Below are 16,917 nucleotides of genomic sequence, written 5' to 3'. Positions count from 1 at the left end.
ACAGAAGGGGCACCACAAGTCAAGTGTCAAGAGCCGTCGAGTTTTTCTCATGAGCAACTTGCACGGAGAAGTTTGCTTTCAAAAGTTGGTGTTCATATATACATACTCAAGTACTGAATCTCTAGTCTTACTTACGCAACTTGGAGAGTTTGCCATATCAGCAAAAGCACTCTCGAGCTGAGGAGTGGTTGAAGTATTTCCTATATCGACTCTCGGAACTTCAAATCTTGAATAAACTGCTATGAGACGTGCAAACAGCAGCCGTGAAGTTTTCAGTGTAGTCATGGTACTAAAAACTGATATTGTCTGCCTTGTGCCTATATTGCAAATAATCAAGTGGAAAGACTGACCTAGTTCTAATTAACAACTGTAAATGGAGATGTCTGCAGCAGAAAAAGTGGATGTGACCAGAATCGGAACACAAGTAGGATGCAAATTTGAACAGAACATTCAGTCTTAAGGCTACAAGGCTCCAATGAGAGCAGCAAGGAGTGGGAGCGTTGGGCTAAGAGAAAGAGCAAATAGACCAGATAGTCCTTATGTGCATGAAAACTGCAGCTATTGTACTAAGTATTTCCATGCAACAGTACATGCATATGTTGCAATAAAGTGAAATGCCAGTTGGAATTTCCGTAAGACTGCCCTTCATTAGCCTTCAAAAGCTTCCTCCGCATCTCCCTCCTCCCCCTTAACAAAATTTAGGGTAGAATTTTTTCACAATTACCGATAGAGTTCTGTTCCCAACAGTTTTTGGACACAATTTCAGAAGCCCTTCCAAAACTATTTTAGAGTAAGCCCTTGCCGAATAAGTGATCGGACCTGCCAGTTCCCACAATTCTTTCGGACATTTCATGTAAAGCCTAGATACACTGGATTTATGCTATCACGCATTTGTCACTGAAATGCATGTTTCAACAATGCTTTACAAAAAAATCCACGTATCTCCACAAAGCGAGTCATGACAAGCGGGCATAGCACTTGGGACCGTTCTTACCATAAATCACCGGTGACGTTGCCCACTAGCGCATGTGAATGAGCGACCACGCGCTAGTTGTCTCGTCGGGGCCGCCGCTGCTTCTCAAACGCTGACGAAGATCGCAAGCTAGCGCGTTTGTCGCCAACGCGCTAGCTTGCGATCTTCGTTAGCATCGCCTTTCGTGGGCAAAAGCGCGTTCACAATTGTTTTCAACTACAGCAGAAAGAAGGGGTGCTCTGGAACGTGCTTGTTCGCCTTGGCATATAGTGGGTACAGACGCACAACAGACAAGCTCATCAGAATCACAGACACCATGATGCATAGCAGGTACCTTGCATTGTTATCAGCATCACTCTTCACCACGAGAACGGACAACACACAATGGACAAGCCGGGACCCTATGATGCTTCAACCTTGATAGGATTGCAAGATCTTGGAGCAGAGCTTGCACCCATTACCATTCGGACTCCAAGACATCAAAAGGGACATTTTAAAACTATCACTAGTTAGATACGGGACTTCCATATTGAGTAGCTACTTGCATTCGCATGTTGAGATGTGCAACGCTCACGTAAGAGAAGCTTTTCTCAAAGCTTAGCTGGACAGCAGCCAGACGTAGCTTTGCGAACACGAATAAGTTGCAGTGCACATTGGGAGCAGCCATGTAAAGGCAACATGTCGCAATCTTTATTATGAACACTGAAAACTAGCAACAAATGTAGAGGAGAAAGTCCACAAGGCACTATTTCAAAGCAAGTCAACGTTCATCTATAACATCCATGGCATTGCGGGGAGCCCCTAACGCCAATGTAGAAATTACGTTACTCGCGGCACAGTTGCGTTTCACACACCTCGAGCTAGTTATCTGTAAGGCAAAAAAGGCACATGGTGTACGAGAAGCGCAGAAATGGACGAGACACAAGATGAGATGAGACTACACGAGTGCAGCAGTTTTCTCTCTTCCGTCTCATCGGTTCTTGTGCTCCAATCTTTTCCTCAACGAACCAGCATGCCCAACAAAGCATTCTACTATTCTTCACAAAGACCGAAAGCATTGTTTACCTTCCATAAGCCTTCATAAACTGAGCTTTATTCATGCCTTATTTTTGAGACATAAACATACAAAAAAGTGCTCAAAAATGTCGAGCAGAAGAAAATCTTACAAAAATCTTTTATTTTGTTCTTGAGCAATAATGACCGAAACCTGCACGCACGTCTGCGGCAAGGCCAGGTCGGGTGAAGCGCAACCATTTTGAACGTATTACTACTTTGCCACGTGCACAGCACCTGGCAAAGGATCGCATGGTGCAAAGAAAAATAGTTGGGAGACCAGTTTATATCACAGTCACCGGCAAGATAGCTTCGTAAGTGACACCGTAGAGAAACCAAGAAGCCAAGATGGCATTTGGCACAGGAAAGCACAAACTTGGCACACTTCTTCTTAGATGTGCCCAGAGATCAGACAGCCCCAACCGACCTCACATACGGCACATTTTCGAGCCTGGTGGAGCCCAACACAATGGACTAGTGCTCGCTCTCTTGGAAAAAAAAAATCTAAAAACTTTGTACAGAAAGCATGCATGCCCTTATATACAGTCTTCTGTAAATCACGATAAACAAACTAAAGCAAGCAGAAAAACAATTGAAAGTAGACTGAAAACAATGTTGAAAAGAAGAAGAAAAAGAAGGCATGACCACGTGCAGTGTCCTTGCTGGAGCTGCAGTACTTTCAAGGAGATGCTGTCTCCACGGGCAGAATCTTCTGTGCTCATCTGAAAGTTTTTTAAAAACTTTCTGTAACACTCGTTCAAACAGCCTTTTTAGTGAACATATAATACACTTGTTTTGACATATGGTTGAATCTTGATATGAATCTCATGGGTCACGAAAAATATTGCTGTCAGCCAGAACTGAAAACAAAGCGATCAAGCCAAGTTAGTATGTTATTTCTATGCCTCTACGTTGCAAAAGCATATTGGTAAGTTGTTTATTAAGGGGGAAGAGGCACTTAGCCATCAGGCATCTTAATATTTAAGCTAGGGTGATGAAAACTTACGAGATGCTGTATTTACATGTGCAGATGTCAAATATGAACTCAGTTTTTATGTAGCTCTTACCATTTTGGTTTTAATTAGTCATTAATTGAAAGATCTTTTGATCACCTTTTCAGTTAATTGGCTGGATAGATCTTGATTAATTAAATGTCATTGCATTCTACAATCATCAAAGAGTGCAAAAAGCAAGTTTCATGCTCTAGCTTTCCTACAACAAAAGTTATGAGGTTCAGAAGTTCATCCTTCAAATATTAGGAAATGATAATTTTTGTATTTCATTTTTTTTAAAATTTATGGTGTCCTATAGTTGCATATGGCCCATTCTTGCACTCACTAAGCATGCAGCTTCTCATCAAGACAAAAATTATCAAATTACAGTGTACCAAAGCTGAGAAGCGCTTGTCAGAAGAATGAAAGGCGGCCAAAAAACAAACTGAGAAAATGGCAAAAACAAAGCTCTGTATTTTCAATAAATTCTACAGAAATAAAAATGCTTCTATTTTCATATAAAGGCCTCAGAAAGCACCAGGGCAGTAGTCTGTCACACTTTTGTCGTTGCCGCTGCTTGGCTTGTTGCAGGAACCTGGAAGATGCTGAACGCTTTCGCTCGGCACTCATGATCCGACGAGAATCCTTCTCTTCTGCCCATTGCTCGCTCATGGAGTTTTGCTCTAGCTGAAGTTCTTTGAGGATACGTGTGGAGGCTTCTCTCATTCCTGAATTGAGGTGCATCACGGCCTCAGCAACTGCAGTCTCAACAGCTATGAGTGAAGCATGCTTCTCTCTAGGCATTAGAGACCATATGACAGAATGGAGTGCCTCGTTTGCACTTTGTGTCTTGCCTCTTTGGCAGCGTTTTAGCAGCTCTTTGTCATTACGTCACTCGTAGACTGGAAGTAGTGCATCATGGACATTTTGTGGAAAGTTGTAGGTGTGCCTTGGCAGCGGTTCTCCCCTTGTAGCAGCAGCATTCTGCTTGCACCGTGAGTCACTGCCACTTGGGCACAAGGTGTGGTTGGACCTTTCATCAGTCGATGTCGCATGATAATATGTGGCCATGGCTGCCCGGTGCATTGCATTTACGTCACCAACATTGTACTTCAGAGCCCAGCCATAGTATCTGGACAATCTCTCTATGACATCATTTGTCAAGTAGCCTCCTCCACTTGGTGTTTCACCATAACCTTTATGCTTTTGAAAAAGACTGCGTAGTGCAGTACCCATTAGTTTTTGGACATGGTTTATACAGTCCTCTTTTTGAACCTGTCATCATCATCATCATCAGCCTGACTACATCCACTGCAGGACAAAGACCTCTGCCATGTTCCGCCAGTTAACCCCGTCCTGTGCTTGCTGCTGCCAATTTATACCCACAAACATCTTAATCTCATCTGCCCACCTAACCTTCTGTCTCCCCCTAACCCGCTTGCCTTCTCTGGGAATCCAGTCAGTTACCCTTAATGACCAGCGGTTATCCTGTCTACGCGCTACATGCCCGGTCCATGTCCATTTCCTCTTCTTGATTTCAACTATGATATCCTTAACCCCTGTTTGTTCCCTAATCCACTCTGCTCTCTTCTTGTCTCTTAAGGTTAGACCTACCATTTTTCTTTGCTCACTGTGTCGTCCTCAACTTAAGCTGAACCCTCTTTGTAAGTTGCCAGGTTTCTCTCCGTAGCTAAGTACCGGCAAGATACAGCTGTTATATACCTTCCTCTTGAGGGATAGTGGCAATCTACCTGTCATATTTTGAGAGTGGTTGCCAAATGTGCTCCACCCCATTGTTATTCTTTTAGTTACTTCAATCTCGTGGTTTGGCTCCGCGGTTATTACCTGCCCTAAGTAGACATAGTTTTTTACAACTTCAATTGCACTATTACCTATCTCGAAGCGCTGCTCTTTTCCGAGGTTGTTGTACATTACTTTCGTTTTCTGCAAATTAATTTTAAGACCCACCTTTCTGCTCTCCTTGTCTAACTCCGTAATCATGAGTTGCAATTCGTCCCCTGAGTTACTCAGCAATGCAATGTCATCGGCAAAGCGCAGGTTACTAAGGTACTCTCCATTAACTCTTATCCCTAACTGTTCCCATTCTAGGCTTCCGAAAACATCCTGTAAGCACGCGGTAAATAGCATTGGGGAGATCGTGTCTCCCTGCCTTACACCCTTCTTGATTGGTAATCTGTTGCTTTCTTTATGAAGCACTATGGTAGCAGTTGATCCCCTGTAGATATTTTCCAGGATGTATATATATACTTCATCGACGCCCTGATTCCGCAGTGTCTGCATGACGGCTGAGATTTCTACTGAATGAAACGCCTTCTCGTAATCTATGAAGGCTATGTATAGTGGTTGGCTATATTCTGAGCATTTCTCTATTACCTGATTGATAGTATGAATATGGTCGATTGTTGAGTAGCCTGTTCGAAATCCTGCTTGGTCCTTTGGTTGATTGAATTCTAATGTTTTCCATACTCTGTTAGCAATTACCTTTGTAAACAGCTTGTATACTACAGAGAGCAAGCTGATCGGCCTCTAATTCTTTAAGTCCTTGTCGATAGATTTGATTGATTTGTGGGGTTTAACGTCCCAAAACCACCATAGGATTACGAGAGACGCCTCATATAAATGCGTTCTTCCAATACTCTGGTACTCTTCCCATCTAGAGACATCTCGTAAACAGGGTAGCTAGCTTTTCTAACACAATCTGTCCTCCATCTTTCAGCAGATCTGATGTTACCTGACCATCACCAGCAGCTTTGCCTCTTTGCATGCTCTCCAAAGCTTATCTGACTTCTTTTATCATTACTGATGGGGTGTCATATGGGTTACTGCTAGTTCTTATAGTATTAAAGTCATGGTTATCCCGGCTAGTGTACAGATCTCTGCAAAACTCCTCCGCTATTTTTACTATTCTATCCATATTGGCAGCTATTTTGCCTTCTTTGTTCCTTAGTGCATACATTCGATTTTTGCCTATCCCAAGTTTCCTCTTCACTGCTTTGACGGTTCTTCCGTTTTTCAGAGCGTGTTCAATTCTCTCCTAGTTATACCTTCTCACATCGCATACCTTACACCTATTAATCAACTTTGAAAGCTCTGCCAGTTCTATTTTACCTGCTGTACTTGAGACTTTCATGATTTGACGTTTCTTAATGAGATTCTTCGTTTCCTGGCAAAGCTTGCCAGTGTCTTGTCTAACTACCCTGCCTCCAACTTCCACTGCACACTCCATAATGATATTCATCAGATTATCATTCATTGTATCTACGCTATGGTTGGTTTCCTCACTAAGAGCAAAGTACCTGTTCTGAAGCGAGACTGAATTCCTGTACTTTCCCTCTTAGTGCTAGCTCATTGATTGGATTCTTGCGTATCAGTTTCTGTAGTTCCTTCTTCAAGTCTAGGCGAATTCGAGACCGTACCATTCTATGGTCACTGCATCGTACCTTGCCAACCACTTCCACATCCTGCACGATGCCTAGGTGTGCACTCAGTAGAAAGTCTATTTCGTTCTTATTTTCGCCATTAGAGCTCCTCCATGTCCACTTACAGTTTCCTCGTTTTCGGTAGAAGGTATTCAAAATCCGTAAATTATTGCGTTCTGGGAATTCTACTACTAGCTCTTCTCTGGTATTTTTAGTACCGATGCCATAGTCTCCTACTGCCTGGTCTCCAGCCTGCTTCTTCCCTAACTTTGCATTAAAGTGTCCCATCAGTATGGTATACTGTGTTTTTACCTTACTCATTGCCAATTCCACGTCTTCATAGAAGCTTTCAACTGAAGCGTCATCATGGCTGGATGTAGGCGTGTAAGCCAGTACCTCCTTCATCTTGTATCTTTTATTCAGTTTAATTATGATACCTACCACCCTTTCCTTATAGCTATAGTATTCCTCTATGTTGCCAGCTATATTTCAGTGAATTAGGAGCCCCGCTCCCAGTTGTCTTCTGTCAGCCAAGCCCCTATAGCAAAGGACGTGCTCATTCTGTAGCACCGTATAAACCTCATCTGTCCTCCTAACCTCACTGAGCCCTATTATATCCCATTTAACACCCTCTAGCTCCTCGAGTAGTACAGCTAGAGTTCCCTCACTAGATAAGGTTCTAGCGTTAAACGTTGCCAAGTTCAGGTTCCAATGGCGGCCTGTTTGGATCCAGAGATTCTTAGCACCCTTCGCTGCGTTGCAGATCTGACCGCCGCCGTGGTCAGTTGCTTCACAGCTGCTGGGGACCGAGGGCCGTGAGTCATTTGACGTATGCATGTGGGAAGTAGTGGCCAGATGCTGCACCAGGGTGGTCAAACCTTTTCTGGTGAGGGAGTGCGTTCCCGGCGGTGGTTACCGGTGAGGCCGCACCCCAGTCTTCTTAATGCAGTTCCATCACCACGCGGATTTTTTTTTTCAGTTGGGAATTGCGCGGCACCGGGATTTGAACCACGGACCTTTTGCATGCGAGGCGGATGCTCTATCCACTACGCCATCGCTGCAACTTTTGAACCTGTATGAAACCATAAACTGTGGAGTCTTCAACAGCATGAAATGATCTACTGTCCCCATCACACGCCATCACTGTGTACCGCAAGCCGTGATGGGAAATTGAGCGCTCAAAGAGAGTGACTGCTGCCTCCACTCCCACGTGGCCCGATCTTCACTGTATTTTTCTGCGCGCTTGCAGCCGGCTCAAAAATTTGACAGGACAACATAGTCTAAAACTTGGCCAGAAAACAGCTCTATAACAACACCCACACCAATGTGTGACAGGTGGCCACTGGTTATCCATGCACCATCATAACAGATTGCCACATTACCTGGGTTGCCAAAGCACAGATCTTAGTATGATTTCACTGACATGGCGCAATCAGAGAGGACCTTGTCTGCAGCTCTTGTTGACACAGGATTCAGTTTATTTTTCAAATGGCTCTGTTAGCTTTTGTGGTGAAGTCCCCTGTGAGAAATTCCAATTACAGAGAAGATGTCGTTTAGGGCTGCCTGGCTATTCCCTGTGCTTTGCACGGCATGAGACACGCGGATATTGACCTCGAATGCAGCGCATTTAGCACGACTGGGTACCCTCCCAGAGCTCCACTCACTGTCAAGTCCACAATTGCGGCACTCTGAAATCAGCTTCATCACAAGTCCATATTCATGCTCACCTTTTTCAATAAAAATGGTCCCACTGCATGTCCAGCATTTAGCCGTTTTTTCAAGAAGCTTGTTTATCGCGGATAAATCAACGATCCTGCAGGTAGCCGCAGACGGGTCTGAGTCCTCGCGCTCTGTCGCGAGCGTTCACTTGCCGAAGTTGCTGATAAGGTGCTCATCTTATCAGCACTCACTTTCTGCTGTTGCCCACAATCGGCCCTCGTCAAAAAGGTTGTGGCTTTCCTTATGCGCTGCCTAGCGCCGACGTCGTCCGAGGCAGCCAGAGAAACAGGCGGAGATGTCGGTTTTTCATCCAACGGATCGTGTTCCGTTGCCGCGCCATCCTGTACTAGCTGCGCATCAAATATACCTACGCCATCATCTCTTTTTGCCGTAGATTTCTTGCGCTTTTATCCAAACTTGTGAGCGGTGCGAACTTGCGATACGGCTTCGGCATGATGAAAGGTTCAAGCCAGGTTCAAAAGGTGGCCGAGAGCGTAGGCCTGCCTAACGCACTCGCCCGGTGTCTGCGGCACGCTTCGTCAAGCTGGTTCGGCGGAGTGTCTGAATGTGCAGACTTGAGAAACGCTTGCTCCAATTTCTCGCTAGCTCACGCGGTTTCAGGAAGCCGACGAGAACAAAGACATGTGAGCAAGATAGACTCGCCGCTTCACGTGCGCTCTACTGACGCACGCAGCAGACAGCTCGGGAAAACGCAGCCGAGAGCGTAGGCCTACCGCACTGTCCCGGCGGCTTCGTCAAGCCCGTTCAGCGCCATACCAGTATACTGTCGAACGTAGAGACTATACAGAGATGCTTGTTCTAATTTCTCGCTAGCTCACGCGAGTTCAGGAAGCCGACGAGTACAAAGTGACATACACCCCCGAGCTGTCTGCTGCGTGCAGTCAGCTGCCACACGCAGCAGATAGCTCGAGAGCCCGACGATTCGGAAGGCGCGATTTAGTCCTGTGTGCTCACCACACCAATAGGCTCACGTGACGGGGCTTTTTTTTATATGGATTCATTTTGTTTTTACGCGGATACTGAGTGGACGAAAACAAGCGTGGCGGGATATGAAGGAAAAAGGGCGGCTTTTTCGAATGCGACCAAGACAGCTGCTGTAGCAAGCGTAAAACAGCAACACCACGGCGCTAAAAAAGCCCGTTTTTTCACGCGTCCATCGCCAAAAATTCAACTCACTAACGTTGCATAAACTACTCTAATGGCTAAATTACCAGTCTAGGACGCGTGGAAATTGGTGAGATTATGCAGTGATAGTGGAAAAATCCAAATACAGCATTTTAAAAAAAACTTACGGTCTCAGAGACCCGCTTCTCCCCTTAATTGCTTCTAAAGTACTTTGCAGTAGTATTTAACGTCTGCCACCACACTGGAACTTTTATATCACACATGCATGCATCTATTAGACAAAATTTACTGTGTCCGGTTCCCCCTTTATGTTCTTTTACCCCTTTACAATGCAAGTATTCTTTCACAAGAAACCAGTGTCCTGTGGTAAAAATGAACGACTTTTAGAAAGGTTCCACCTACGCTAGACCATAGTTTGTTACTGGGTCAGGTCCTGTTAGCACCAGCATTTACAGTTGTAAATGCATAAAAACAAAGATTTAAAGAAAAGTTGCCAGTGAACACACAATTTCTTTCCCCAAAAAGTCCGCGACCCATGTGATTCAAAGAGCAGAGGCAATAAGGATGGCCTCGAGTTTATTTGAGCAGCATCCTGCTTTTTGCCGAGCCTGTGGCGTATGCAAGCTGCCTGAGGCTATTAATGTAGCCGATTGGTACAAGCACGCTTGTGGGCACTTGCTCCAAAGTTTCGTCACCATTTCCATCCAAGTCCTGCAGATCGCTCTTGCAATGCACTTTATTCACAATGTCCTCATCCACGCACGGTTCTGCGGTGTCAGCATCATCGGCCATAATGAAATTGTCGAACAGATGTCCCGCCCGCTCTCCCATGTCGAAGTCGACAATGCACCGCTAAAAATCGGCGCCGGACTGGTCCTATTTGGAAGCTTCGGGCTGGCATCGGGCCTGACGTTGACAAAGTCAGCACCGCGAAAACAGTTTCGCACACATGTAGCCACCACTGACACTCCCAAAGCTTTCACCATCTTCACGGCTGAATACCAGCATGCCCGAAACGGCAAGTTGGCTGCCAGATAGTTAACAGCTATGAGCAAGCGCTTCACATCGCGGTACCTAACACGCGCATTACGCCCAAGCCAAGCGGTCACACTTTCGACGTTTTGTTGAGCGGTATGAAATAGCGCGGAAGGCCTCCCATCCGCCATCCTGACCACACACGCACACCAAAAGCGAGTAGGACGCGCACACGCAACACACAAGCCAGAATGCGTGGAACTGCTCTAGTCAAAAAACGAAACTTCTGAATTCGAGCCAGCGTGGTTGACGTCACGGAGCAGTGGAGACGGGTGAAGTAGTTGCGATAAGCAGAGAGAAGCAGACCCGAGAGAGAAGGTCGAAGAGTTGCGACAGCGGGGAGAAAGGGGAGAATACGGCGGGAAGGCGACCTTGAAAACCAAAACACGCAGGAAAAAGGCAAGTTGGGTAGCTGCCTCGAAAGGTAGGCGAAATGTCCAACTCACGTGCAGAAAAATTTGGGCGAGTGCAAAAATTTGGGAGAAGTAAAAGAATCTTTTGGTGGTGCCGATGGGCTTGTGCGGCCTTACCGACGCGATTCGTACCGTGTAAAAGCCATTTTTACACTTCCACACGCATGCAAAGGGCTTGCTGAGCAGAATGCGAAGTGAGCGAGAACAAGTCCTAAACTTGGAATGAACCGAGAATTATCAGAGTAGATGGGGTAGCGTACGCGCTTGCACTGGAACAATACGACACCAATCCAGTCAAGACGTAGACGATCGGGTGCAGTCAGTGGCCGACGATGTTGGCAAATGGCCTGGTCACTCCAGGCTAACGGCGCCAACGCGAAAACCAGTGATCAAAAACTGAGGGGAGACTAGTTGACCAACCGGTCTTCAAAAGATTGATAGTAACGTGAAAACACGAGCCTCGTCTGGCGATGTGGGGTGCTCATAGGCTCATAGTAGTGGGGCAACTAAGGACTGAGGGGTGCCTAACAAAAAAATGTTCGTGGAGAGAAACAACTAAAGAGGTGCGGAGGCAGGGTCGGCGTTTAACAATGAGAATCTACGGGCACCTCGCCGATGGCTTATCGATGGTCCAAAGTAGTTTCCTGTGAAGTCGCCGGAGTGCAGACTCCGTTCGCTGTAACCCATCGGGGACGCTCAGAGACGTTCGTTGTGTAAGTGCGATTTTGTGCCATTGAAATATTGCATATTTTTACGGTCAAGTGGGTATAGTTGAACTTGAGCGAAAGTTCATTTTAAGTGAGGCAGTTATATGTGACCTCACCTGTATATTATCCCGCATGTAATCCCCTGTAAAAGTTGTTTCACTGCAGTGATGGGGTGCAAAGCCATGAAAGCGTCTATCCAAGTGTACACACTTAAACCTTTTTATAACAGAATCGTATACTACACGAAAATAAGTTCGTTATATCCGAATATTCATTATAAAGGTATGTTCTAACACTATTGCAAGAGTGTTCTTTTACTTCGTTATAACTAATATTTGTTACTTCCGGATTAGTTATACAGTCGAGCCCGACTATATCGAACCCGTTTATATCAAATTATCCCGTATATCGAACAATTCCTAAACACGGTAAGTTTACATTGAGAATATATAGCAAAAGTTACTGTTTTATCGAACGAAAATAGCAACGACAACTGATATATCAAACTCCATGTGCCTCAAAAATGTCCTCGCAAGTTGGCTTTCCCTCGCAGTGGCGGAGAAAACTGCCGGCGCGACCCTAGAAAAAGTTGGTTAGACCCGGTTGTACGCGGGCGAACACCCCCCTCCAAAAAATGATCCTGGCCTACTCGCAGCCAATAAGAGGCCGTCGTGCTTTCTCAGAGGGGCGGAGGCGGTAGAAGTGAGCGCCATTTTTTCTGTTTTTATGCTTGTGTGCCTGCTGCTGCCGATTCAGCGTCGTTTGTGGTGTTTCCTGTTGGTGCTCTGTGAACTGTATTGGCGCGCTGTCATCGTGGTTTGCGCAAAGAGGCAAAATTTGCCGTTTGCCGTGAAACTCGAAATCATCAATCGGGTTGAGCGCAGAGAAAAGAAGTCCGACGTTGCCGGCGCGTACAAAATTCCAAGGAGCACCTTGAGTACTACTATCCTGAAGAACAAGGCAGACATCAGGGCCAAGTCAGACAAAAAGCCAGGTGCCCGTGGCGCCCGCGACGTGTGCGCGCTGCTGTGTACGAAGATGTTGAAGAGGCTGTTTACAAGTGGTTTGTGGACGTTCGGTCGCGAAACATCCCGGTGTACGGCCCTATGATCGAGCAGAAAGTCAAGGACCTTGCTTTTCTGCTTGGCAGGAATGATTTCCAAGGCGGTTCAGGCTGGCTTCAGCGGTTCAAAGAACGGCACGACATCGTTGGCAAAGCTGTTACCGGTGAAAGCAGAGCGGCGGACCTGGACAGCGTAGAAAAATGGCTTGAGGAAAACTGGCGAGATATCGCAGCAAGATATAGAGCCCACGATATCTTCAATGCAGATGAAACCGCTCTATTTTGGCAAATGTTGCCAAACAAGACACTTGCGTCTCGTGGCGACAAGACAAGCGGCGGCAAGGCAAAGAAAGCTTGTGTGTCCGTGCTGTTGGCAGCTAATTTAGACGGATAGAAAAAGCTTCAACCTATGGTTATTGGGAAAAGCACGCCACCGCGGTGTTTTCGAAATGTGCTGTCGCTTCCAGTTACCTACCGAGCAAACTCAAAAGCGTGGATGACCGGGGAGCTTTTCAGCAGATGGCTATCGTCGTGGAATGAGGATTTGGAAGGCGAAAATCGCAAGGTGTGCCTGCTCGTGGACAATTGTTCATCGCACCACTGCTGTACGACCTTCAGCAACATCGAGCTGCGTTTTTTGCCCCCGAACACTACGTCTCTACTGCAACCACTGAATCAAAGCATTACACGTGCAATGAAAGCCGGCTATCGGAAGCGCCTGGTGGAGAGGCTGCTGCAGAACCTTCTTTTCGGCAGGGAGCTTAAGATCGACTTGCTCAGAGCTATTTCTATGTTGAGTAGATCGTGGGCAGATGTCAAGAAGAAGATGATCCAGAACTGCTTTAGGCATGCCGGCTTCCGCATGCCTGGTGATGACACCCCAAATTCTGACAGCACTGAACAAAACGGCAGGTGTTTCCACCGAAGTTTGGAATGAGCTGGCAAAGTTCCCGGGCACTGTCGACAGATCGACATTCGACGAGTTCGTCGGTGCGGACGATGATCTCCCCATCATGGGCCAATTACAGGATGAGGATTACATTGCAGACGTCGGACCGACCACGAGCCAAAGCGACAGCAATATAGAAATCGACGACGGCCCATTGCCTACATCCTCCAAAGTGATTAGTGCACTTGAGTTGGCCCGGCGCTACTGCTTGAATGTGGAAGGTTGCGGCCTCAGCTGCTCCGACTCGTTGGACAACGTGGAGTCGTGCGTGCTGTCGCAGGCAGCGAAGTCGTTGACACAGAAAAAAATCCGGGACTATTTTGTTCCACAGTAGGGCACGCAAGTAAGCCACCATATTAATAAAGTACTTTTCTTCTACTTTGTTATGTGCCTTTGTGTCAGAACCTAAACCGGGCCTATATCGAATTATGCCATTTATCGAACTAATAAACATTTCTTGGCGAGTTCGATATACCCGGGTTCGGCTGTATGTGGATTTGAATATTCGTTTGCATGTAACCCCCTGTAAAGATGAAGGAAAGAAGTGGAAATTTAAGGGCTCATTTTCCTCGTTAGACAAGTATTAGAATTTTTTTTCATATAAATATGTGTCTTTGTTCTCATTAATATTGCCCCCATAAAGGTGGTTTTGCCGCAACAAAGAAGCGCAACGTAGAAGCCACGAGAACACTTATCCATGGGAAATCCACCCTGCAGTGAAGCCCCACTTCAACATTAAGTGAAGATATTGCTCTTACATCAATTCACTTCCATTGAAGCCAAAAAAAAAAAAGGCATTTGCACAGGCCTTCTTTTAATTTTTCTTTAAACATTGAGCAGATTAGTTACAAATATGCCCATTTATAATATGCAATATATATTTGAATTCGATTCGAAATGATTAGACTTTTTTAACAACACTAGTATTGGCTTTGAATTCACTTCAAAACTTCATAAAAGAAGGCTCAATTCTCACAGCACTACAAAAGGACACACATGGGACGAAATGCCTTTTGTTGTCCCATTCAGGTGCTTCATTTCATCAAGTAGGCTTCACAAACAGGCCCAAACCACTAACTCTTCTAAAGCCGGCTATTCTCACAAGGCTAGTGACAACACATTTTGATGTATATTGGGTTCTTTATAGTTTCTAATCAGTAAAAATAAACACATCGTTCCTTTAGGAGGCAAAAGAATTAATTTACAATGTTTGGGGAATTTCTTTGAGCCAATGTAGCCTAAGTACAATAAAACTTGGAAATGTGTGTCATCGTGCACAAAATTTGAAAGCGAGATTCAGACCTAGATTTTCTCCTGCATTGACCAAGCTAGGATGGCAAAGTAACTACATTAGAGTGGTAAATGGTACTCTGAGAACGCTCAACAGATTCCCTATTTCACTTATGTCCCCTAAAGGGGCACTGAAATAATGTTTACTTCGGAGTGAAAGATCAACGTTGTAGAAGTAAAATGTTATTGTCAACAACAGTGCTCTGCGTATGCAAAAACTAAGGTAAATGCACAACACTATCCACGCCACGAATGGGACATTTCGACATTATCTCAATGACATCAAAGCGTCTGACTGCAATTAACTACTAGTAATCAAACTGGTCGCATTAAAGAAAAAGGAACCTACATTATAACACATCTACTTCTCCATTAGAACCGCTTGGGGTTACGGCGGGGGAACGGGGAAAAGCTGCTCCTGCTTACATATGGGCGTGCAGCATTTGCACGCGGGAAAAGCTGCTCCTGCTTACATATGGGCGTGCAGCATTTGCACTACCTCCATCTCCTCAGCTGTGTACTTCCAGTGGTACTACATGCATCCTGCCGGCACCCTCACTACACAACACCTTGTGATGAAACGAGGGGTTGCGCACCATCAAGCCCCCCCTGGCAATACCAAGCATGCTGCAATGCTTTATTGTCAGTACTTACTGCATGTTGTTTTGCATGTGGCCGAGCACAAGTGCCACGATGTGGTTGAAGGTCATTCGCGAGAATCCGCCCTGGGACTGGCGCACGCAGTCCACGTGCCTGCGTAGCTCTTGCCTGCACCCACAGGTCATAATTAGTTTCGGTACCCTTATTTCACCGACTAGGCGTGCACAGACAACTCTCGACAAACTAAGCAGGACACCTCCCACCAAGCCTTCAAAAAACACTGGGACGTTTAAGTCTCCGATCCATGCCACTTCCACAGAGTAGACATAGCATGAAGCAACATAGGGCTGACTAATTTTATGGAAAACTGATTTTTCGAAGCAGAGCAGACATGAAGCATTAGCTTTGGATTCAGATCCGAGTAAGTTTTTAGTATACAAAAACCGACTGATACAACAGCGGAGTTGGTATTTCCTCCCCAGGGCTAGGAATTTACTTTGCTTGAGAAATTGGAGTAATCTTTATCTATATTTACACACAGCTGACCCTGATCGTAAGGAAGTCACCTAGCCCTAATAGCTTCGTTCTTGGAAAAAGGATGCCACAACCACAGAATCGCTATGTGACCGGTGGTGCTATGGAGGACTCTAGATTTGGAGCAATTTCTGTAGCAGCAAAATTTTTCTTCAGAAGAACTTTAAAGCAGCCAAAAGCTCCATCTTGAAGTACTTTGGAGCAGGTAATTTCACATCTTGTAGAACATTGGAGAAGCAAGTTCATTTGCATTCAAGCATTAAAACGATTATAGCTCTTACGAAAAACTAAAAGCCAGTCAGATTAGGTCACGCGCTGTGTAGTCGGAATCACTGATCGAGAGGTCCGATTGAGAATCATCGTCGCGGCCGCTGTCACTGCCATCCCAAAGCGCGTTGGCCTCCGTTTCGGCCAGCGTGTTCGAATTTCCTATTTTATGGAAGCTTTTTCTCGACAAAGCTGGGAGAAACTAGGTCCCACGACACGGCGATACCGATGAACCAGAGCGTTCGCACATAATTGAGAAGGCCTTCTTCAGCACCACGAAACCTGCATTAGCAAGTGCGCACTCTTTCGCTTTCTCCCATACCGATCCCGCCAGTCGACACACGTCGAAGAACTTCATGCTGGAGTGCTTGGCGGTGGCACGATTGTGGTTTTCTTTGGCCAACTTCACAACAGCGAGCTTGAATTTTACTGTATACATTATTACTGTAGCCCATCACAAGAGAACAGCAAAAATACGAAGGATGGATGGCGAAACCTAAACTTCCAAAATCAACCAAACACGCGTTGCAGAGCGGACACAGAGAGCCAGGGGAACAGTTGGCACAGCAGGCCGAACTGGCGCTCGCACGCCTCCGGTGCCATAGTTGCCCTTGTCGTGATGCAAGCGTGCATTATCACGGTGGTAGAGATGGAGAGAAAGGGGGCAAACGCTCAAGCAGTTCTGGCTACCCGTCAACAGGTTTGAGAGTTCGTGCACGGCATTCTAGGAAACCTA

At 45.8% G+C, this 16,917-nt stretch overlaps 1 protein-coding gene across 3 annotated transcripts in view; it reads right to left on the bottom strand.

Annotated features, from left to right (window-relative positions):
* Window positions 1-1,626: 1,626 nt before the first annotated feature.
* The window catches only part of LOC142814231 (uncharacterized), a 36,783-nt gene continuing 21,492 nt past the window's right edge, over window positions 1,627-16,917 (bottom strand). For 2 of the 3 annotated variants that reach the window (XM_075892569.1, XM_075892570.1), the window contains exons 6-7: window positions 15,435-15,548; window positions 1,627-2,748 (exon numbers count right to left, since the gene is read on the bottom strand). In XM_075892569.1, the coding sequence (XP_075748684.1) occupies window positions 2,745-2,748; window positions 15,435-15,548 (118 nt within the window). In that variant the 3' untranslated portion in view covers window positions 1,627-2,744. The remainder of the gene's footprint in view (window positions 2,749-15,434; window positions 15,549-16,917) is intronic. The other variant, XM_075892571.1, reaches the window with a different exon arrangement.

This window comes from Rhipicephalus microplus, chromosome 4 (genome assembly GCF_043290135.1).
Source record: "Rhipicephalus microplus isolate Deutch F79 chromosome 4, USDA_Rmic, whole genome shotgun sequence".
Taxonomy (NCBI): Eukaryota; Metazoa; Arthropoda; class Arachnida; order Ixodida; family Ixodidae; genus Rhipicephalus; species Rhipicephalus microplus.
Note: the sequence above shows the minus strand (reverse complement) of the source record. Positions and strands in the feature narration are given on the sequence as shown.